The 25,649-nt window shown below is 38.8% G+C and overlaps 1 protein-coding gene across 9 annotated transcripts in view; it reads left to right on the top strand.

Moving 5' to 3' along the window:
• PTER (phosphotriesterase related) overlaps window positions 1-25,649 on the top strand; it is a 98,467-nt gene that overhangs the window by 41,009 nt on the left and 31,809 nt on the right. For 7 of the 9 annotated variants that reach the window (XM_045874349.3, XM_045874344.3, XM_045874347.3 and 4 more), the window contains 2 exons: window positions 18,845-18,985; window positions 24,705-25,170. In XM_045874349.3, coding sequence (XP_045730305.1) covers window positions 18,845-18,985; window positions 24,705-24,915 — 352 coding nt within the window. In that variant the 3' untranslated portion in view covers window positions 24,916-25,170. Of the gene's footprint in view, window positions 1-18,844; window positions 18,986-24,704; window positions 25,171-25,649 lie in introns of those variants that run through there. The other 2 variants (XM_054507346.2, XM_045874351.2) reach the window with 1 other exon arrangement.

The following is a 25,649-nucleotide window of genomic DNA, read 5'->3' as shown; positions in this document are numbered from 1 at the left end:
TCATACAAGTGGAATCATACAGGATTTGTTTTTTTGTGACTATTTTTTTAAAGATTTTTATTTATTTATTTGAGAGAGAGAGAGAGTGAGCGGGAAGGAGAGGGAAAGAGAACCTGAAGCAGACTCCACGCTGAGTGTAGAACCCAACGTGGGGCTCAATCTCATGACCCAGAGATCATGACCTGAGCCAGAACCAAGAGTCGGACACTAAACCAACCCAGCCACCCAGGCGCCCCTTTTTGTGGCTCTTTAAACTTTTGACTTGAGGGGTTTAGAACCACACAAGTTCTATGAATTCTGTCTCCCAAGCTCAGTGAATAGCAGGCTTGCAGCTATGGATTCTTACTGGAGATGGTTTTTCTCAATCTGCTTCCCTTTCACCAGAAAACAAGACTGAGAAAGGCATATAATCTCCAAAGATTCCATCTGTGGACCAGATTTTGCCTCCTCCTCTACCCCCCTGGGTGTTGTCTGGGGTGAGGGAGCATTCCCTTTATGTGTTGATGGGAACCGTGTCTCCAGTTTACCTCCTAATTACCCAGGCTGGGCTCTGTCTCGCTTTGGCCCATTAACCTACCCCCCACCAGCCAGGCAAATGGGTGCTCTAGGTCTCCCCTTACCTCTCACTTTCTCTGCTGTCTTGTTTCTGCACCGTGAGCAAGTCCTTTACTTCCCCACCAGCCTAACCAAGCATTTAAAAATAGCATTTTTTCCCCTTTCATTTTATTCAGTATTTTACATGCACTATGTAGGACAGGCTTTCTGTGAACATTTCATCCCCCATACTGCTTGAACTGGCCCATGATGATTAAAGAAGAATCTTTCTAATTCTCCGTATAGTTAGACACGTTGGTAAGTTAGAAGATTATGCTTGTAAAAACTAATGATGTAATGTATGGTGATTAACATAACATAATAAAATAAAATTTAAAAAAAAGAAAGTAAACTTTTGTTGGAAATTGTGAAATAAATTTTAACTCCAAGTACAGTAGGACATCCTTGCTCATAAAATCAAACAACATATATATTGTACACATATGTGTATTTTCTTTTAAATAACAAAGCTACATTGTCTGATTTTTCAGTGCCTCCCTCTGGAATGGCTCAGGATGGAACTGAGAGGTTGGCCTGACGTCAGACAAATTCAGAGCATCCTGGGAAATCCTGAGACCGTTTCTAGAGCATCCCACTCATTCTGTACCTCTATTAAGGAGGATGCAGGGTCCCAGTGACTGAAAAAGAAATACATAGAAGTAGGAACATTTCAGGGTAGAGGCAACTGGGCAAAATGGCTTCAGAAGAAAAGTAGTGCATTTGGAAAAACAAACGAAATAAAGTAACAGAAAAAAAAAATACTCGGGGAGGCAGATGCAGACAACTTTGGCCTTCTGATGTGGGTGTTCACAGCAAGATAGTCGCCAGGCAGAAGTGTGACTAGGTCAGCCTTTCACAGACTCCTGAGGTCTCCTGGGCTGCACACACAATCTGATCTGTATTGAAAGGGCAAGGATTTCAGCTTTTATAATGGGGACAAATCACAAAAGGGCATGTATTTTGTGCAACAAAATACACAGACCACACACAAACAGTAGAGCATTCTGAAAACAAGAACTCCAGGAAAACCAAACCAAACAAAGCATAGAACCATTCGTTTCTCCCGCCGTGCCTTTTTAGGCATCCAGGAGAAGGCTCTGAACCCACCGGCTGTTGTGATTGCGAAGTGACAAGTCAAGGCGCTCGCTCTGCCCTGCAGCTGCTTTTACAACACTGGGCTCTCCACCAGTCAGCCTTGACTACCTATCAGATTGGTGCATTTAATCCCTTGAAGGTAGGACTTCTATCATTTGAGAATACAAAATAAAATACTCCAGGATGTCCACAATCATATTAAAGCAATGAAATATTTTGAAGGTATATAAATCTTCACTAGCATTCATGCATAAGGCATTTTCTCTTAAAATACATGCACACACACACACACACACACACACCCCATAGCAACAACAGCAAAACTGCTACCCACCGATCCAAAAGGAGCAACTGGGATGCTGAGAGGGAAGAGTTAATGAATGGCAGCCACCTCAGGACACCTCTGAACCACATTGTTGGCATGTGACCACTTGCGACCTGCTTAAGGTCGTTTACCTGGAGATAGTAACCTTGACAAGATAAATCTGCTTCTGTGTCTAGGCCCTCCCCTAACCATCTGTTCTCTTTAAGAAATATGGGCCTGTGGACGTGCCCGTGGACAGCAGTGAATTTAGCTCCAGGGAACTCTGTGGGGGCGGGGGGGGGGGCGCTGCCCTTCACAGTTATAGCCACCCAAAGTCAACAGTTATTAGAAAATAACACCAGCCCTTAGGCATCCCTGTTTGGGTTGTTAATCCACAAAGGCTTTATGCCTTTTAATCATTTATTATAATTTAACTACCTGTTAAAACTCTATCTCCATTTCCAGTTGGCGTAGAATCACAGCACTGTCTCTGCCCCCGGTCTAATACAGGGTGTGTAGGATTCGAGAAGATACCCCACGGCTGGTCTTTTTGCAATTCATCTCCAAGGAAATTTTATCCGTCATGTACTATAGAGGAGCCGTAGGTATTTTTGTGACAATACAATTCTTTCGTTACCAGTGAAAGCTGGGTAAAATGGCAGGGCTGGGAGGCATTGGGGTACTAACTATTTCCTGATTAAGTTTTGAGTCTCAGAGAGGGCCAAAGACAGGTGCTATGCCTCCATCTTTTTTCTACTTGGTTATCTATCTAACAAAGCACGGGGCTTTGATGGAAATCCAGGGCCTAGAGTTTGATGAGGGGCACAATAATAATTAGGTGCAGGAATATAGCCCACCTCTCTTTGAAAATCGCTCCTTGTAGAGGGTAGAATTTGACCCAAGGGTTTTGAAACAGAAGTGAGAACACAAGGGATGGGCTAATAACCCATTTTGTTCTCTGTACCTCTGATTATTCATGCCAAATTCACCTGACTCTTTAAAGTATACAATTTGCATACATGTTTTTTCATGCTTTTAATTAGGTGAAGCTAGAGGGCGGAATATTACTTCATTCATTCATTTAACATATATTTATTGAGTGCCTCATGGGCCAGACACTGGGATATAGGAGGGAACACAACACATTCTCTGCCTTCAAACTGATGATTGAATTATAATTATGTGACTTTTAACCTTACAGTTGTCTTTGAAAAGCCACAAAAAAATTATTATCTGGTATCCTCGGAACTGCACCTTTTTAATTCCTACGAATACTAGTGAATTAACGTGAAATCACTCAAAATCAATTCCAGGCAAATGCTTGGCAAACTTAAACTCTTCAAAACATCTTTATATACTCAAGTAGTATGGTAGGATTTTAAAGAAAGAACAATGGGTATGTCATGCACATGAAATGGGTCATAACATCTAGAATCCTGTGTGTTCAATGCAGTAGTTCTTAACACTTTATTATTAGCATTATGCATATGCATGCATTATGTGCATAAGTAGCGTATGCCTGAGAGGAATGAGTACACATTGTGAGTATATACATTGTGCACATTATTTATAGTAAAGACAACTTATTTAGTCATATTGGCTCAGATCCTACCATGGAGTGAAAACCTAAAGAAATCAGTTCAGGCAACAAAGTAGGGGCCTGATAAGCAAGTGAGAGTCTTTAAAAGAAAATATGTAGTAAGAACACTCCCTTTTTTAAATTTACTAATGTCTACTGACATTTCTTCTGCTATCGCTATGGCAGATGATAGGAAAGAAAAACTAGGGGAAAAAAAAAAAAGCCTAGATGCTTTTAAACATGTCATTATGGCCGCTTGTCTGTAACTTGTCACACTGTGGCCAAATTTTATATAAAGATCTACGTAGGTTTGTAGAGAGTACTCACTGACATAGAAACACAAACTCTGAATATATTAAATGTTAAAACTGTGTGATGACATTGGCAGGAGCTATTCCTTCATCAATGCAATGTATATCCCTTCTGTGTATGTTCTACGCATGGGATGATGGAGAAACGGGGTGCTGGAGTCATGTTGCTTAATTTCTGGTTCTGACACCAGCACTTCTGTGTGATCTTGAACAAGTCACTTAAACCTTCCGGTCCTTTGCTCCTTTGTCAAAAGGGGTTAAGAAAAATTACTTCTAACCCTTAAAGTGTTATGTGGATTTCCCTGCTATTATTGTCTATCATGGATTTCCTTTAATTGCAGAACCTATGTAATAAGAAAAAAAAAAGTCCAGACAAACGTGTGACAGACTGAAAGGTAGCAGAACATCTTAAGATACAGAAATAATGCCAAATAAAATGCAATTAAGTTATGCTGATAATTGATATTTGTGGAGTATCCCAGATTGTTCTCTTTAACAGACATTTGGGCAGACCAGCCTATGTTGGGGCCAAAGAAGGCACTGGTCAGGTATTCTCTCCTGTACATTATACCCACCCAAAACTTCTACCAGTAATTTTTTTTTCCTAAAGCAACTTTTCATGACTCTGACACCATTCCCATGAAATGTGACATTTTAACAAATAGGATTGCCATGTCTATGAGATTTATCTTCACTCTTCTCAGTACCATCATTCCCTGAACTGTGTACCACCTTACATGAGAAGCACAACCTCTTTTGTGCTATGTGGCAGCTGGAAAGTTCACATGGTAAAAAGCTCTTCCTAGGGTATACAAACTGTGAAATGTATTTTAAAATAAAGTTTTAATTACCCTTCGCAATTCAAAGCCAGCTTCTGCTTTTAGTCTAATTTAAACAGGGTTTTTCTCTCTGGCAGCCATCTGTTCCTTTTGCGTAAGCCTACGCTTAAGTCATAATATTGAAACTGTGACATCATTCCTTCTATGATGTCATTAAATATCTCTGTAAGGTGGGGACCCATGTAGTCAAGGAAGTGAATAATGTAGGAGAAAGATGCTTGTTCAACTGTAGATAATGGGAAATACAATGAATACAGAACAACCTGAATTATTTTTCTATTGCTTTTCATTCCCAATTATTTTCTCATGTTGAAAAGACTGTTCCATAAAAGTAATGCCTTAATACATAAAGATAAATGAAGCTTTAAAATGCTTACATATATGGAATAAACGAGCATGGTCATGTGAATGCACCATTCTAATTGCAGGTCTGACTTTGTGTGAAACCAAAGTTTCTGGGCGGGTTTTAATCAAAATAACAAGTTATGCTTTCTAACCATAGGCAATGTTTAGACCACACTTTACACTTTAAGAACTAGGTTTATTCAGGGGGAGGCTGGGAAGATGACAGAGTAAGAGGACCCTAAGCTCTCCTTGTCCCACAAATACAACACAATAATGCATCAGTGCAAATGACCTGAAGACTACCAGAACAAACTCGACCACTGAAAGCAGAGAAGAGGCCACATCAAAGAGGGCACAAAGGGCAGAGACGCAGTGTGGACAGTGTGGAGAGAAATGGGCTGGCCGTCCTTGGGGGATGGGGCAGCCTTGGGTGAGGAAAGGAGAGAGAAATAGACTAATACCTGGGGGAGCCTGCACAGGGAAGATGACTCTCCAGAACATTTGGCTTTGAAAGCATGAGAGGCCAAATTTTGTGAGTTCTTATCAGAACTTAACCAGAGGGACTTGAAGCCTGGAATTTTAAAAACTGGAGGGCTCAGTTCTGGTAAAGCCCAGAGTGGAATAAGAAGCTGAATTCCTGCCCTTAAAGAGACAGCACAACAAACAGCCCACAGAGATACAGCCGAGAAGCAGCAGTTTGAAAAACGTCTGGGGGATGTGAGAGAGAAAGCTATTTACTCATCTCAGAGCATGTCTGGAGGGGACGGATCATTGGAAGACCCCTTCAGGAACAAATGAGCTGTCAGATGTCATCTTCCTCCCTTGCTTCTCAGCATAAACACACAGCCACCTGTGGGAACCAGCAGGGCACCGCCATCCACTACTTAACTTGTTTACACCAAGCCTCACTCACCTAGGCTTCAGTGGATCTGTTCAGAGGTCCATGCCAAGACACATAGTAAAAATGATAAAAAGTACTGATTTTAAAAAATCTTAAAAGCCCCAAACGGGGGCACTGGGTGGCTCAGTTGGTTGAGCTTCCAACTCCTGATTTCAGCTCAGGTCATGAACTCAGGGTCCTGGGATCAAGGCCCATGTCAGGCTCTGTGCTCAGCAGGGAGGAGTCTGCTTGAGATTGTCTCTCTTCCTCTCCCTCTGCCCCTCCCCCCTCCCTGAAATAAATAAGTTAGTTTTTTTAAAAAGCAGCAAAAGAAGACAGTTACATACAAGGGAAAACCCATAAGGCTACCAGCAGATTTTTCAACAGAAACTTTGTAAGTCAGAAAGGAGTGGCATGATCTATTCAAAGTGCTGACAGGAAAAAATCTGCAGCCAAAAATACTCTATCCAGCAAGGCTATCATTCAGAATAGAAGGAGAAACAGAGTTTCTCAGACAAGCAAAAGGTAAGGAGTTCATGACCACTAAACCAGCCCTACAAGAAACATAAAGGAGACTTTTTGAGTAGAAAAGAAACACCATAAGAGTAAGAAAAGTAGGAAACATAAAAGCAGTAACAGTAAGTATATCTGTAACAATCAGTCAAGGGATTCACAAAATAAAAGGATGTAAAATATGACACCATATAACTAAAACATGGGGTAGGAGGGAGAGGAGCAAAAAATGGGTTCAAACCATCAACTTAATATAGACTGCTATATGCAGAAGATGTTATATACAAACGTAATAGTAACCACAAATCAAAAAGCAGTCATAGATATGCAAAGATAAAGAGAAAGGAACCCAAGTATATCACTAAAGGAAGCCAGCCAACCATGAGAGAGCAAGAGAAGAAAGGATCAGAGAAAATCTACAGAAACAGCCACAAAACAAGTAACAAAATGGGAATAAATACACATCTATCAATAATTACTTTGAACATAAATGACCTAAATTCTCCAATGAAAAGACACAGGATGACCCATCTATACGCTGCCTACAAGAGACTTATTTTAGACCTAAATACACCTGCAGATTGAAAGTAAGGGAATGGAGAAACATCATGGAAATGGATGTCAAAAGAAAGCTGGTATAGCATTACTTATATTGGACAAAATGTACTTTAAAACAAAGACTGTAATAAGAGACAAAGAAGAACACTATATAATAATAAAGGGGACAATCCAACAAGAAGATATAACAATTGTAAATACTCATGCACCCAACATGGAAGCACCCAAATGCATAAAGCTATTATTAACAAACATAAAGGAAATAATCAATAGTAATACAGTAATAGTAAGGGACTTTAACATCCCACTGACATCAATGGGCAGATCATCCAAACAGAAAATCAACAAGGAAACAATGGCTTTGAATGACACACTGGACCAGATGCATCTAACAGATATAGTCAGAACATTCCATACTAAAACAGCAGAAGACACATTCTTTTCAAGTGCACATGGAACATTCTCCAGAATAGATTACATATTAGGCCACAAGACAAGTCTCAACAAATTCAAAAAGGTTGAAGTCATACCATGCATCTTTTCTGACCATGACACTATGAAAGTAAATCAACCACAAGAAAATATCTGGAAAGAGCACAAATACATGGAGGTTAAATAACATGCTACTAAGCAATGAACGGGTCAACTAAGAAATCAAAGGAGTCAAAAATTACGTGGAAATGAAAATGAAAACACAACAGTCCAAACTCTTTGGGATGCAGTAAAAGAGTTCTAAGAGGAGAGTATGTAGCAATACATCTATCTCAAAAAGCAAGAAAAATCTCAATTAGGCAACATAACCTTACACCTAAAGGAGCTAGAAAAAGAAGAACAAACAAAACATGAAACCAGCAGAAGGAAGGAAATAATAAAAATTAGAGCAGAAATAAATGACATCGAAACTAAAAATGTAATAGAACAGATCAGTGAAACCAGGGGCTGGTTCTTTGAAAAGATCAACCAAATTGATAAACCTCTAGCCAGACTCATCACAAAAAAAGGGTGGGGGAGAAAGGATTCAAATAAACAAAATCAGTAATGACAGAGGCAAAATCACAACCAACATCACAGAAATAAAACGATTGTAAGAGAACATTATGAAAAACTATATGCCGACAAACTGGAAAACCTAGAAATATATAACCATCCAAAACTCAAACAGGAAAAAATAAAAAACTTTAACAGACCAATTACCATCAATGAAATTGTATCATTAATCAAAAAATTATCAACAAACAAAAGTCCAGGACTGGATGGCCTCACAGGTGAATTCTACCAAACTCTTAAAGAACAGCTAGTACCTATTCTTCTCAAACTATTCCAAAAAAAATAGAAGAGGAAGAAAAACTTCCAAATTCATTCTATGAGGCCAGCATTACCCATAAACCAGATAAAGATACCACAAAAAAGGAGAACCACAGGACAATATCTCTGATGAACCCAGATGCAAAAATCCTCCCCCAAAATATTAGGAAACCAAATCCAACAATACATTAAAAAAATCATTCACAACAATCACATGGAATTTATTCCTGGGATGCAAAGGTGGTTCAATATTCCCAAATCAATCAATTTGATATATCACATCAATAAGAAAGAGGACAAAAACTATATGATCAGTTCAATAGATGCATAAAAAGCATTTAACAAAGTACAACATCCATTCATGATAAAAACACTCAACAATAAGGGTTAGAGAGAACATACCTCAACATAATAAAGGCCTTATATGAAAACCCCACAGCTAGCATCATACTCACTGGGGAAAAACTGAATGCTTTTCCCTTAAGGTCAGGAATAAGACAAGGATGTCCACTCTCACCACTTTTATTCAACATAGTACTGGAAGTCCTAGCCACGGCAATCAGACAAAAAAAAAGAAATAAAAGTCTTCCAAATTGGTAAGGAAGAAGCAAAACTGTCACTATTTGCAAATGATATGATACTGTATCTAGAAAACCCTAAAGACTTCACCAAAAAACTATTAGAACTGATAAATGAATTCAGTAAGGTTACAGGATACAAAATCAATATACAGAAATCCATAGCATTTCTATACACTAATAATGAAGCAGCGGGAAGAGATATTAAGAAAACAATCCCATTTACAATTGCACCAAAAATAATAAAATAAACTAAAATAGGAATAAACTTAGCCAAAGAGGTAAAAGACCTGTACTCTGAAAACTATAAAACACTGATGAAAGAAATTGAAGACAACACAAATGGAAAGATATTCCATGATCATGGATTGGAAGAGCAAATCTTGTTAAAATGTTCATACTATCCAAAGCAATCTACAAATTTAATGCAATCCGTATCATAATACCAACAGCATTTTTCACAGAACCAGAATAAGCAATTCTAAAGTTTGTATGGAACCAAAAAAAAAAAAAAAAAAAAAACCCTAAATAGCCAAAGCTGTCGACCTCTGAGAGTCGTGGACCTGGGGCGGCAAAGGAACTGAGAAAAAGAGACGACAGTAAAGCAAGGCACGGGGGACCTGGAGCAGGGGACCTCGAGCAAACAGCTTGAGGTCCCGAGGTTTATTTTCCATAATCTAATATATCTTCTACAATGATATAGATCTATAATGATTTACAGCAGGGGCTTAATAAGGCACATTCTTCCACGTACACAGGGTTAGTCAAGTGAAGCAATGCAAGTGGAGAAGGAATAAAGAAATCTGTAACTGGCTGTGATCAATTAATTATAAACACCATTGTACTCGGACCTTAACACAGGATAAGAGAACAAAGAAGGGAACGCACAGTGTGCTTTTTACAGCTGGCTTCCTATCTGCAAAACATCTTCTGCTGCGTACTTTAGAACAGACCACACACATCCCAAGGGCCTTTCACTCTGATCCTTTCGGGTTATTTTTAACCCTGCAATCTCGAACTGAAGGTATTACAATTCCAGATTTCATGTTATATTACAAAGTTGTAGTATTCAAAACAGTATGGTACTGGCACAAAAACAGACACATAGATCAGCGGAACAGAATAGAAAGCCCAGAAATAAGCCCACAATTATCTGGTCAATTCATCTTTGACAAAGGATAAAAGAATATGCTGTGGGAAAAAAACAGTCTCTTTAACAAAGAATGTTGGGAAAACTGGACAGCTACATGCAAAAGAATGAAACTGGGCCACTTTCTTACACCATACATAAAAATAAACTGAAAATGGGTCAAGGACCTAAATGTGAGACCTGAAACCATAAAAATCCTAGAGAAGAGCACAAGCAGTGATTTCTCTGACATTGGTCATAGCAACATCATTCTAGATATGTCTCCTGAGACAAGGGAAATAAAAACAAAAATAAAACACTGGGACTACATCAAAATAAAAAGCTTCTGCACAGCAAAGGAAACAACCAGCAAAACTAAAAGACAACCTACTGAATGGGAAAAGATATTTGCAAATGAGTTATCTGATAAAGTTATTATCCAAAATATATAGAGCTTACACAACTTAACACACACACACACACATCCAATTACAAAATAGGCAGAAGAAATGAATGGACCTTTCTCCAAAGAAGACATCCAGTGGCCAACAGACACATGAAAAGATGCTCAACATCACTCAATCATTAGGGAAGTGCAAATCAAAACCACAGTGAGATATCACCTCACAACTGTCAGAATGGCTAAAATCCAAAAAGTCAAGAAACAACAAGTGTTGGTGAAGATGTGGAGGAAAAGGAACTCTCGTGCACTGTTGGTGTGAATGCAAACTGGTGCAGTCACTGTGGAAGATTATGGAGTTTCCTCAAAAAATTAAAAACAGAACTGCCCTACATTCCAAGAATCAAACTAGTGGGTATTTACCCAAAGAATATAAAAACACTAATTCGAAGGGATATATGCATCCCTACGTTTATTGCAGCATTATTTATAATAGCCAAACTACGGAAGCCACCCCAGTGCCCATCAATAGATAAACTGGTAACGAAGTGGTATATATATATAAAATTATAATATTATTCAGACATAAAAAAGACCCTACAAAATCTTGCCATCTGTAACAACATGGGTGGATTTAGAGAGTATAACGTTAAGTGAAATAAGCCAGTCAGAGAAAGACAAATACCATATGACTTCACTCATATATGGAATTTAAGAAACAAAACAAAGAAACAATGGAAAAAAAACAAGGGAGACACAAACCAAAAAAAGAGACTCTTAATTAGAGAACAAACAGATGGTCACCAGAGGGGAGGTACATGGCGGGGGGGGGGGGGGGGGGATGAGCGAAATAGGTTAAGGGGATTAAGGGCATACTTATCTTGTGAGCACTGAGTAATATATAGAACTGTTGAATCACTACATTGTACATCAGAAACTAATATAACACTGTATGTTAACCACACTGGAATTAAAATAAAAAAAAAAAAGAAACAACTTGCCTCATTCTATTTAGTTTCTATTTTGGCATTAAAAATAAATTAATTGAAATTTGTCAATTAAGAATTTTTCAGATTTATAAGGTGCAACTGCTATTAGCGATATAGTAATATATGTGAATAGTGTTTTAGAGAGAATTATATTAATATTGAATTTATTAGATTATAGTAATTTACATCTTAATTTCTTTGAAACATTCCATGATAAATATTTAAACATTCATAGGTTATTACATGGATAGTTAGTTCTAGGTGAGCTTAGTAATTCTCTTAATTCTCTTAAGTAATTCTCTCTTGTAATTGTTGAAAAACTCCCATAAAATAATAAAGAATCTCACATAACACTATCTGTACAAATATCCATTGGTTTTAAACTGAAGAATTCAGTGAGGAGAGAGACAAAGAGGTTTTTTTTTAAATTACTTTGTGATAAATAATTTTAAAAAGAATCAGTCTTTGAAATTCAACATTGTTTTTAATAAATCAGTCTTTGACACATCCATTTATTATTGTATTTGTATGCCAACTCTAAAAAAACCACTTGGTCAAGTTCATTAGTTTTAGTATTGAATATATCCTGTGCTTCTCTCTGTGTCAGGCCCCGAGCTAGTCTGATCTCAAATTAGTGCTGCTAAGTCATGGTGCTAAGTCTCTAGGCCCAGGAATTTACAGATTGTAATGGCTGATGGATTTACTGCACATCCACAGTGAGGTGTAATGGAAAGTGCGCTAGGAAAGGAGGAGGAATACCTAGGGTTTTGATCACTTAAAAGACCCAAGCTTTAGTTCCTTCATCTAGGCAATAATGATAATATGTGGCATAATTATTTCACCAGTGGTCTGTGAGTTTCAGAACTGGCTCCTCCCATGCTCTTGGTATCATTTAATGACACCAACATCTAATCAACTGCCCAAGACAGGCCTTTGATTCTCCTTCTCCATCGCTGTCTTTATGGGGATAATGACTCATCACTTACTCTTCCTGCTGTTTGCCCTGTTCTTGTCAAGGACAGCATTATTCACCCAGATGTTAAATTCCACCCTTCCCTGCACCCTCACATGATGAAACCTGTCTACCTCACTAAGATCTCTAAATACGACCCCTCCTATCCAGTCCTCTGTTGTTAACTTAAGTCAGGCCCTCATCTGCCATCTGAACCACTGTAATAGTCTCCAAACAGGAATTGCTCCCTTAGCTTTACCCATGTGGCCACGATTTTGATCTTTCCAAGGGAAAATTGTATTATATTCCTCAACCATAACTTACGGCTCTTTAAGGACCCTTTCACCTTCAGCACAAAATCCAACATCTTGGTCATCTGGGCGGCACCCATCCCTCCACCTCATCTCCCATTATCTCTAGCACAGGCACCAAATTTGGGCTAATGCCACATGGACTGTGATGCTGAGTGCCCCATGCTCATTGTGCTTACATGCTTTTTACAGAAGGTAGTCCCTCTGCTGTGAAGACTCCATTCTCCCTTATCTACTTGGCAGAGTCTTTCTTCAATCTGCAGCTCATGAGAGGTTTTCTTCTTTACAAAGCTTTTCCTGAACAAGCCAAGCAGGATCTGTTATCTCTTTCTCTGAGCCAGCCCCGTTCCTAGCAGTACTTTTATTATTACACTCAGTGGGTCTGTAAAACAATTATTTGTTTCCATGTCTCTTTTTTCTAATAGACACTGAACTTCTTGAAGGATGGAACAGTGTGTTATTTGTCTTTGTTTATCCAGCTAATATCTCATACTATAAGTTGATGATCAATAATTTCTTATAGGTGGATGGATAGGTGGGTGGATGGATAGATGGATGGTTGCTTCTACCCTCATGCCCTTTAGTTCTGATAATCACAGCTTTATCTTCAGTAACAAGATTCTTTTTCTTTCTTTTCCCCCCTCAACAGGTGTTCTTCTTTATCATCCATCCCTCAACATCTGAACCCCACCAACCTTTCTCTGAATAGTCTTCTATTCAATAGACTCCACTCAAATGAGTTACTCCTTTCATTGTTCTTTCATAACACTTCGTATTTAGTTGTACTAAAAAAAAAAAGCTTTCAACACTTTTAATTGTAATTATTAGTTTAAATACCTATATCCTTCCCTTAGACTTTACATTCCTTAAGACAGCATCTCAAATTTCTTCCTCATATCTTTATTCCCAGCAGAGGCTAGCACAAGGTAGGTGATAGTACAAGATAGTAGGCGCTTGCTGAATTAATTCATAAAGGTGTGCCTGAATGTATGAAATGAAATAATGTATTTGAGAGTTCTTTGAAACTGGAAAGCCCAAGACAAATGTTAGATATTGTTATCATCTTGATCACGCCCACGAATCATATCCTTTCCTCTGCTCCTTACTTCTTTCTACCTAGACAGCCCACAGACCCTCATCTAAATTATCACTTCACACAGATTTCCTTGCTCCCACTCAGAATGCATTTTGACATTAAACCAAACCCCTCAGTACTTGGATAAGATCTAGAATATAAAGAGGCTTGAAAAACAGAATCAACTCTCTTGTGATTTAGTACCAGCCTTAAAACGCTAGTAAATGATAACCATAGTCTGAAAATTAAGATTGCCAGATCATTTTAGGTACCATTTTTTTGGCTAATGGCAGTATGTTTGTCCTAAATTTGTGCCTGTTTCTTATAAAGAGAGAATTAGTTTATTAGTTAGGGAACAAAAGTATAAAACATGCAACAGAAGAAATTATATATATATATAAATGATAAGAACAAATACTTGATACAAAAATTTCAACTTCTTCCCAGGAAATTCCAGGATATTTTATGAATGACTTTGCAATCACTTCATCCACCTTGAAGAAGGGACCTTCTCCAGTGTGAAAGGCAGTAGCCTCTTTGTATTTCAAAATCACCCCACTGCCTATTAGGGCAAGAGGTGAAAAATACCTTAAAGTCTGGGGAAGACTGGAATAAGAAAGAAGGTAATTTTCATGGATATAGAATATGGAATGAGCAGAGTTGACATCTCCACTTATATAAGAAGTGCTATGAGATCACTGATGACTGGGAGGGGCAGGACCTCTGCTAATCCTCATCTGAAAGACGTCAAGCAGAGTACATTTTCCCATGATACCATTCTGACATTTGGGGTCAATCCTTTCTCCAAGTGAAAAAAAGTCACTTGCATAAATGCGACTTCAGTAGCACCTTGACAGTCCCTGGAAATCACCCAAATGAGTGCCAATTAAATGTGGTGAAGTCACCTTGTTAGACATTTATGGTGCAGGGCTGCTCCAAGATGTCTTTGTGGTGGGGTGCACTACTCATAGTTGAGTGCTGGTGAGAAGTATGTGAGTGATGCTCCCATCACAGAACAAGCAGCATGGTCTAAGAACATGGCTTCTGAGACAAACACAGTCTGGCTTTATTCTCAACCTGTCATTTTGGAAGTTGAGTTACTTAGCTTTTTTGAGTCTTGGTTTCCTCATCTATGAAATGGGGATGATCATACCTTCCTCATACAGTTTTTGCAAGGATTAAATGAGATAGGGCTGTTTTAAATACCTGATGATTATTATGTGGGTTTTTTTTTTTTTTTTTTGCTTCCTCTATCTCTCCCATCCTATCCCCCATTAACATCTCATACCAAACTCTGGGTTTTTTTTTTAGGACTTGCCTTTGAAAATTGTGCATGATCACTGACGCTATTTTTCCCCCATGGATTTTGCACATCAGTAAGGAAAATGAAAGTGAAATCATTTCTCAGTTTCCTTCACACTAATGTTCAGTTATCCAGAGGGTGTCATATCACCAAATGTCAGTAAAAATAATAATATGTAATGCATAATATATAGTATGTAATATATAATATATGATTTCATCTATCTATCTCCTGGCTTTTTAATGATAGCAAATTTGTCAGCTTCATTTTTTAACTGCATTTTCCAAATGTCCAAAATATCATCTTTTGCTCCTCTTCTGAAGAAATCATCTCCTCTCCATGTGACTATGAAATTTTTAAAAGGACCATACCTCCCCCCCCACCCCGCCCAAATCATACTCCTTTCTATGTGCTATTCTACAGAATAAGAATTCCCAGGGGTTACTTTCAAAACTTACACGTGCTGATGAATCTCATTAAACATGTTCTCCTTCCTCTAGAAAGATATCTACATCTATGGTGATAATCTTCAGATAACATTTATAAGATAGGAAGCATTTATATAAAATTGACCTCTGGAGAATTGGGTCCCTACGTTCCCCATTCCTCTCTTAGATGAGGCTGTTATAAGACCACATCAGAGGTACCACACATGGCCTCATGGGTCACTGCAAGGCCTTGGCTTTTTCTCTGAGGGAAATGGGAAGTGAGTGGTGAGTTTTGAGCACATGAGAGACCTAATCTGACTTAGTTGTGCTGATGGCGCTTTCATCACTGTATCTGAATAGATTGTAGTAGAGCAAAGGCAGAAAAGAGAGGAGAGCAGTTGAGAAGGAGATGGTGGTGATTTGGACCAGGAGGGTAGCAGGAGAGATGGTGATATGTCCAGATTCTGGTCACATTTTGAAAGTCGAACCGAAAAGCTGTCCCAGTAGGCTGGAAGTGTAGTGTGAGATGAAGAAAGCAGTCAAGGATGATTATAAGGTTCTTAGCCTGAGCAAATGGATAGATGGAGTTGCCATCAGCTGAGAGAGGGAAGGGTGTCAGAACAGCTGGTTCAGGGTGGTAGATGAGGGCTCTAGTTTGAGACATGTTAAGCTTGAGCTGTCTATTAGACATCCAAGTGGAGAAGGTAAACAGGCAATTAGATATGCAATTCTGGACTACAGGAGAGAGGTCTGGTCTGGTGATAGAAGACCCTTAATATGTGCCCCTTAATATTTGTAAGAGGCTTAGAGCAATATCAGATTCCTAGTAAGAAAGTAAGCAACGGTCATCATTAATATAATTCCTTTAACCATGTCATTCAAATTGTCCAATATAACTACTGCCTACTATATGTATTTATACTCTGAACTAACAATTAAAGAAATGTACACAGTAATCCTTTCTTACTTTTCAGGTTTATCACTGCCTTGTCCCCATGCTACCCTTTGATGGGAAATTCCCCATTTTTCAAGTGCATTTTGTGGGGAGGGCATTAAAGTTCAAAATAAAGATTAAAACAACACTATGTGTGCTATAGTCAGTATAATTCTGGACAATGTCCTCTGAGCACAAAATGTTTGGCAGTAGGAGAAGTCATATAGAATGATGGTTAAGATAGCTGATTCTAGCATTGAAATTAACTCATATTCTAACACATCACTTTGAATAAGTTTCTAATGTCTCACTTCTCCAATTCTCCATCTGTAAAATTGAGATCAGTGGAATTATGGAGAATATTAAATGGGGTAATAGATATAAAGTGCTTAGCACAATACCAGATACAAGTAAGTTCTTATAATTTTCAGCTATTATGATGATAAGCAACTTTACTTTGTGTTTTCAGTTGTAACTAAGACTAAAATCTCTCCTATGACTTTTCATTTACCATAGACTTTTCATTGAATACCTATTTCAATATATCACTTAAAACTTACAAGACTTAGTCTCAAGGCATTAGGCCAAAGGAAAGAAAAAGACATTAAGAGCAGAAATAGGAGTCTGATCCAACATGTTATTGGCACCTTCATCCCCAGCTTATCTCCCCACCCACCCCCAGCACCTTGCCCATATTGGTAATTAAACTGAAGGAACGGACTCAAAAGAAACACACTAAATTTCCCTCTTCCCTCTTATGTTATTTTAATTGTGTATATTTTGTTTTTAAGCATGGTTCTTTGGGGGAAAACACAATGTGTCTACTATAGAAAAACACATATTCTTTTAGGCAAGTAATTTTAGAAGCAAAAGACGGTCTCCAGGGTAAGAAGATGGAAAAGGAGTGGTATTAGCAGAAGATGGCACAGAACGAATGCACATTTTATAGTGTAAAAGAAAGATATTTTAGCCTCCCTGACTAAAACAACACTGTGCACTATCAGTTATGCTGAATTGTTGAATAGAATAAAACAGAACCAGCTACAATATGACTGCTTAGAGTGAAAGTCAATAGTCGACTCCTAGGGAGCATCTCGCACTCATGACACACAGAGGCTTAATTGGTCCTCCTATGGTTTGGAAGAAAGGCCTTGAAAATACTTCTGACTTTTTTGAAGCAAATTTATAGACATATAACAGTGCTTTAATCCTTGCATCCTGGAATTGCCAAGGTAATAGAATATCAGTGGATAAAAGCCTAGTAAGACAATGATCATCTGATATTCCAACTCTGTGCCAGGCCAATTTGGGATTTCAATCATTTCCATTCTCTGCACCCTGAACTCCCTTCACACAATGTCTAAAGGGTTTATTTTTCCTTCACATTTTTTTCCATATTGTCTCCTGATTTCTTTCTTTCTCTCTCTTTCTTCCTTCCTCTTTCTTCCTTCCTCTCTTTCTTTCTTCCTTCCTCTTTCTTTCTTTCTTTCTTTCTTTCTTTCTTTCTTTCTTTCTTTCTTTCTTTCTTTCTTTCTTTCTTTCTTTCTTTCTTTCTTTCTTTCTTCTTTCTCCTCTATGTGTCTGAATCTCTACCATGGTATTTTTGGGGTTAACTTCATGCATCCCTTTTTACTTGTTATGTTCTAAATTTCTTGAGATCATCTACTCTTGCTCTGGACTCTGCTTCACTCTCTGTAGCTGGTGCTTCTCTTATACACCTCTCTTTTCCTGTTCATTTACATAGTCTTACATCATAAAACAGTGCTATTCTTACTATGATCTCTAAAGAAATGAGAAGACATCCATAAAAATTATCATGAAATGATAAATTCTATTTAAAAACTAGGCATGCCAGAACACAAATATCTGTAGGAGTGTTGCCCCTTTTTGAAAAGTTGCAGTGATATTCACAAATGATGATATATCCCAAAATGACATTGGAATTAATTTTGGAACCACTTTACGATCTTCACAAGAAAATCACCATATTACCTTACCTTAGCTTCATATTTTACCCAGATTAGTATTACTCACCTAATTCACCAGACTGATGCCAAATTCCCTTTGATAGCTTCCAGAGTTCATAGCCTTCCCACTTCTATGAAGGATTTTCAAAAGGAGCATATCCTGAAGACAAGTCTGAAGGAGAATTACAAAATTGTTTTTGAGTAATGGAAGCATAATTAAAACGTCTTAGTTCCCAAGTACTTTAGAAGGGAAAACTCCCTTTTAGGTAAGGGTAAATTCCCTTATTTCTGGTAATGCATTGCATTTACTATTTTATAGTTACATCATAAGAGCCAACTCAAAAGTTCTGTTACTTTAATTATGTTTCAGGACACAGTGCACTTAGAACTTTTAATCTGTATATATGGAAGATACACTCTTGATAATAACAGTGTGTCTGTCTTATTGTCTCTAGGACTATACTTGATAAAAAGGAACTACTAGAGTTTGCTCAACTTGGCTGTTACTTGGAATATGATCTCTTTGGGACCGAACTCCTTCATTACCAATTCAACCCGGATATCGACATGCCCAGTGATAATAAAAGAATTAGAAGGTAAATATGATGAAATCTCTGAGAGCATTCCCTTTTACCAGCCCTTTTTGATTCATATCTAGGCGGGTATTAGCAAAGATTCAGAACACAGTATGCAGGCGGAACCAGAGACTTTCAGAAAAAAAGTATCAGTGCTGTTGCAGGCAGAAAATCTCTATATATTATTTCAAGAAGCAAATGAGTCATCCTAAGTAGGCAAAAGCTTAGCAGAGCCTTAGAAGTTCAGTGCAGATGGGCAGCTGACAAGAAACAGATAATACTTAACCCCTGCCATGACAATAAGAGAACAAAGATGTTTTCCTCTTTTTATCCTTAATCAAGTAAACTGTTTCTTTCCCATGTTGCCCACACTGAAGCCCTCACCTCCTACAATGAATTTCTGAAATGCTTTATAAAAAATATTCACTACGGAGATGATTGAAACTTAAATGCTATAAGTCGAATGTCTAAAGATGAAACATCATAGAAGATCTAACCCCTCAAAACTGTCTAAGCGAGTAATTGTACGAGTCATTCTCTGCAACCAAGTGGAAAATTTTTGGAGTCAAGGGTGGATGGCTACCAGTTTGTCTTGGTTACGTGGTGATATGAACCCTGAATGCACCAAGTTAGGGAATCTGGGAGGAGAAACAGATTTGGGATTCACAAGGATGCCTGGCTTGGGAGCATCTAAGAGTTGCTATCCAGTAAAGCCACGGATAAGGGCATGAAGCTCAGGGCAGAGATCTGGACTCAGACATAAATGTGGGCATCTGCAGTCTGTATGTCATGGTTGGCAGCATGGGAATGAATGAGATCACTCAGAGAAGAGAATGAGGACAGAACCCTGGGGAACACTGATATTTAAGGAATGGACTCAGGAAGAGTCACTCAAGGACAGATTGAAAAGTTTTCAAAGTGAGAAGAATATCAGGGAAATGTGTTGTGGTGGGAGTCGGTGTGGGAGAATGCTTAAAGCAGAAGGGCTTGGACACCTGAGAGGTGGCAGGCATCAAGTGAGGTAAAGGCTGAAAGTGTCCACTGGATTTCATAGGCTGGAGATTCTCTTGCACAGTCAGGAAGTACAGTCTCCATAGACAAGGCTTGAGGAGTAAGGAGGGGGTAAGGAAGAGGAGAGAGAATGTGGAGGGTACTCTTTCAAGAAGCTTGGTAGTAAAGGGAAGCAGGGGTGTAGGGCCAAAGCAAGAAGCCACGGCAGGATCAAGGGAAGGTTTTGTTAAGAGTTGAGCAATGTTTATGTGCCTGAGAGCAAAAGCAGAGAGACAGAGACAGAGGCAGAGACAAATCCCGGGAAGCAGTACTCATTCTACAGCGCTGTTATGGAATGTATATGAAATAAAGTATGCAGAGTTTTTATGTGAGTATCTGGTGCAGAATATGAAAATAGTCAATCGATGCTAACTTAAAGCAATCTGCAGAGAGGAGCTACAGAGCAAGGCTTTAAGGAGACAAACAGATGGAATCTGGGAAGCAAACAGAAAGTCGGTTGAAAGGGTAAGGCAAGCAATGGGGTGAATGCAGAGAGATGTCGTGGCAAGAACAGGAAACTGAGGACATATGGCCACCCATGTTCGGTAGTGTCCCTGTGAAGTAGACTTGGTTATCTTCTGAGAAGGAAGGAACAGATTCAGGGCAGGACCTCATAGAAGAGGAGGGAGGCTGGGAATGGATGCTGAGGGAATGTGAGAGACACTGATGGGACGTGTCGTGTATGAGACCCACGTGAGGCTCAAGGTCATGGCTGCATGACTGCACAGTGGCACCAATGCACATGATGTGGTGATTATTTCCACCCAAAATGTTGTGTATTTTGGCAGTAAGACCAAGGAAGCTTTGAGGAGAAGCAGAAAATGTCAACAGAGAGAGGGTTGGGATTCTGTCTTTGAAAACATGGCTGACAACTGGGGAAACAGGGGTGGGGTTGAGTGAGGGTCATGAGGTCTAAGATGGAGGAAAGAAGGTATAGAGAAAAATGGGAAGATAAAGGAATAATATAGCAGAGGTGAATAACTGGAAGCTTGAGTGAAGTGGGAGAATGTACACAGAAGGAGGTGAGTGAAAAGGTAGAAGGATGTAACTTGGGGTCAGAGTGGGCAACTGAAGATCGAGATTTCAGAGAGGAAGTAGTCTTCCGTGATGACAAGGCCCAGAAAGTGGTTATGGGTGTAGAAAACCATTTGGAATACAAGTAAAGAAAACTGACCTACAGAAGGGATGTCCAGAAACTGAGGCTCAAGCAGCCATAGTAGGACACATACACACTTGGGAGTTGAGGGAAAGATCTAGAGCCGGTGGCCACAGTTGGGACAGCCCTCAGCTCTTACCCTGGGCAGCCAACCTTTACATCTGTGTGCCTTCTGCTGTCCCTGTGTATGGTCACTCCTCCTTGATGGTTCGAGTTTAATATCCTCAGGGAGAGCTAGCGGATCCATGTAACTCTAGCTATGTCAATATGGAGATGCTCAGCCGTATGTGAGCAAACTGATCTGACCAGTGAAGCTAGGTCTTTTAAAAATTTTTTTACACCACTGAAATCAATTCTTTGATACACTGATTTATTGTTTCTTTTTTGTTTGTTCATTTTGTGTTATGATTTTAACTTACGTGCCCTAGGAGCACCATTCAGTAGAGGCAAACACGTGTCCCTATGGCCCCTGTGCCATACTCAGAGGTGAATATTCTCTGGAATTTAAAGTCGGTGGTTTGGTAGGGCTTTCTCATCTTTCATGATCTCAAAACCATGGTTTCCTGAGGAATGCCCTCAATACACGTTTTATAACTCATCTTAGAAATAAGAAGTTTGCTTTTAGGACCTGCTTCCTTTTCCTAAGCCCCTTTGTGGCAGTGAGCTGTATCTTTTGTATCTTTAGAAGGAATCCTATGCCATCCATGAGGCTCCTGGACCTTGAATAAGAGAGAGGGGCTCTGCAGAGGGCTCTGGGAAGGAAATATGGGGGGGAGGGACAACTGACACCTCATCTCATATTCCTTCTTAGCAACTTTTGCCTATTAATTCAAGAACAAGAATTTCATTCTGTCAGCTTTCCTTGAACCAATGTAAACATTCCAGATGTATTTCTATACATCAAAATATATATGTAATATATGTGTGTTTATGTATGTCTATGTATGTATATATACTTAACTGTCCTTAAATGAAAATCATGCATTAGGTCCCTTGACTTAAGTCCAGCTCACGGTAATTACTGAATGACCTTTCAGGAGGGGGTGTGCTCTGGTACCCCCCTGCCCTCCCTCCTTTGGGCACCTGATTTTCATCATCCATTGGCAGTCCTTTTCTGAGCCTTAGTCATCTTACAGCTCTGAACTGCAAGAACATAGAAGCACGCTTCTGCCTACCTCTGGTTTTCAGCACCAGAAATTCTGTGTCTAACACCTGTTTTCAATCTTATGCTCCATTTCTCAAATCTTATTATATCTCTGCCTTTTCACACTTTGTAGTCTCTCTCTAATATTTGTTTGCAAAACACGAACTCATTTGTATTTCTATAATTACTGTCATATTTGTCTTTTCATCTACAGTGGTTCCTTCCTTCTGCCGGCATCTCTGGAACTACTGTTCTTCCATACAATGGCAGGGCACGAGAGAGGAGCTTTTATTCTAAGAGTGGCCAAGCTAGGGCGCCTGGGTGGCTCAGTCGGTTGGGTGTCTGCCTTCGGCTCAAGTCATGATCGCGCAGTCCTGGGATCCATATCCCATATCGGGCTCCCTGCTCAACAGGAGTCTGCTTCTCCCTCTCCCTCTGCCCGTCCCCTCTGCTCATGCTCTCTCTCTCTCTCAAATAAATAAATCTTAAAAAAAAAAAAAAAACTCTTTAAAAAAAAAAAGAGTGGCCAAGTTATATCTTGATAGTCAGGAGATAATTATGTTTGCAGCCATGGCAGTATCTTTCTCATGAGAGAACTAGTCTCCACATGCTCAACTTAATGAGTTCTAAGGGTTCTCCTTTTTCAATGAGTATCTTATCCATTATACTCTTTCCTTACTACTTCACAATTCGATAACTTTGGGTTTCAGGGTATGGCACGAGGTCACATATGGGAATTTGTTTATCCATCTGTAATAACATGACATCATTTTTTTTTTTTTTTACTCAGACAAGGAAAAGAGACAAAAACTTTGGGAAATGCTCAGAAAATATAAGGGGGGGAGGTGTACCCTAAAATTTCTGGGAATGTGATACTCCTTTTCATTTGGTGATCAAGGTTTGTTAAACTAAGTTCCAGCAATGCATATGCATTCTGTCAAATCTTCCTCTTTTTTCATAAATGATGACATAACTCACTTAGAGCATTCCCTTAAGGAGAGTCTGTTCCAAAAGTAACGTCAGATCAGAGCTTTTGGACACTATACAAATTTTAAAGAGGTAAATATCCATGGTGGCACAAACAGAAGTCCAAGTACTTACAGGACACATGTGGGTACATGTGACATGAACACAGATTTCTAGACAAAAAGGCTCAGGGTGGCTTTTCTCTGGCACTTGCTTTCCTTTGATCTACAAACACAAGATCTCATCTTCAATTATAATTTTATTTTAAAATGTGTGTTCTCGGACGGCAAGGCTTTGTGCTTGAGGTTTTTGTGCGGTGGCCCACAATGTGCTTATTTTAGTCATTATTAAATATGACTCATGCACTGGATGGCAAGAAATGTCACAGAAGCAAAAAGGATACCTTTTAAATAATTAGCCCTTGGAAGAAGGTGCTGTCCAACCATCTAGATTCATTTGGGAATCCAGAGACTGACAAGACTGTGTAGAGAATGCCAGAGAAAAGCATTGTCTCCAAGTTGCACCTCCTGCCATCAGCGACTGGTGGAAGTCACGACAGACAGTGCCCAGAGTCCAGACACACACAGATGGTAGCTGTCAGGAGGTGACTCACACTATAGATTACAACATTTAACAAAGCAAAGAGGATTAGATGTTTAGGCTGAAGTTGGAAAGCCATTCTGTAGGCAACTGGCTATAAATTTAAAGGAACAGCTCAATATTTATAACAATCTTGTTGAGATAGAAGGAAGATAGAGTCGATTGTTGTTGGTTGATTTAATCCAATGCTCCAAGACGACTCCTAAGTCAAAATTCCCATAGACTTCGAAGGGACCAGTGCTCAAAATACAGAGGTACCTTTGCTGACCTTTTTAAAATGACCATCTAGCTGATCATATGCCCTTCACTTTCAAACCAACAGATTTTACTCTCAGAATGTTTTACTTGTACAAAGATTCCTTTTGCTTCCCTATTTTAATCACAAATTGCCATTCATTGTATTTGCTAGAAGAAAGGAAAGAGAGAGAGACAGAGAAAGACAGAGAGAGAGAGAGAGAATGGGATCTGGAAAATGGGTCCACTAGGAGAGGTATTTTAGAGCAGAGAGCTGGATACAAATCCAGAACAAAGTTACTTTGGGAAATGCCAAAGCGGCTGTTCATTCAGACTGCCTATTAGAAGCTGTTTTTAATGCAGCATTGCAGGCATTGTCATAAATACCACAGGCTAGAAATTTCTGTGTGCATGGAATAAGGATCAGGTTCCTACTAGGATGCAATACTATCTTTATCATCACCACGCAATATTAAGGGCCTCCCACTACACGTGCCATAGCGGAAGGCAGTATGAGTAAAACGTTTAAAATGCCCTGATAATTTTAAATGTGAGACCAATGCCATATAATGAGTCAACATTTTTCACAGAGTGCGTCTTCTGGTGGATGAGGGCTATGAAGATCGAATTCTGATGGCGCACGACATACATACAAAGCATCGGCTAATGAAATATGGAGGTCACGGCTATTCTCATATACTTACCAACATTGTTCCTAAAATGTTGCTTAGAGGTATCACTGAGAGTGCACTTGATAAGATACTAATAGAGAACCCTAAGCGATGGCTAACTTTCAAATAGGATGGTTGTTTATGAATTCACACCTTGAGCCTAAAGCTTGCAAAGAACATTTTCCAGTGATTTCAAACCCACTGTGAGATATTAATCAGACCTCTCTGTAGGACTAATGGTGGGTTATTTCCTTTTTATGAGAATTAGAAGAGTTTTGCCTTCTCAGAAACCACTATTACCTCTGTACCTTTAGGAAATTACTGACCTAATTGAGCCCTATTGTTTTGCCTTCACAAAATAAATACAGAAATATCTATTTCCAAACAGTGATTTACAGTCTGTATCCCCTTAGTGGAGTTTTGTTTTGTTTTGTTTTCTTAACCTATCAGCTGCACTACTTGAGAAAATTTAAAGTGTTTCTAGTTAAATTACCCCCTTCTGGAGCAATCTAATGTTTCTTGTAATATTGATGATCCTACTAATTATCCTGCTGTTCTTTAATTAATGCTTAATGAATAATACGGTACTTTAAAATAGCTTCAGCAGCAAGGGAAGTTAAATTTTGAGGCTTTTTTTTCCCCCAAAGGATACTGTAATACAATTACCAATTCACAATGGTAAAAAGATTGTGTAAGCTTAATTATATGCTGTCTACTTTATCTATATTTACTGATAATAAATCAGTTTTGTTGCCTGTGGCTTCCCAGTATCCATTTTTGCTGTAAAACTTTGTTGTTTTAAAAAATTTGTATAAGGGAGCATGAACACATAATAGTAATTTATAAAAATTCAATCATAAAAGT

This window comes from Mirounga angustirostris, unplaced genomic scaffold (assembly GCF_029215605.1).
Source record: "Mirounga angustirostris isolate CCGP_5_RB_7025 unplaced genomic scaffold, mMirAng1.0.hap1 SCAF_5, whole genome shotgun sequence".
NCBI classification, from domain to species: Eukaryota; Metazoa; Chordata; class Mammalia; order Carnivora; family Phocidae; genus Mirounga; species Mirounga angustirostris.
Note: the sequence above shows the minus strand (reverse complement) of the source record. Positions and strands in the feature narration are given on the sequence as shown.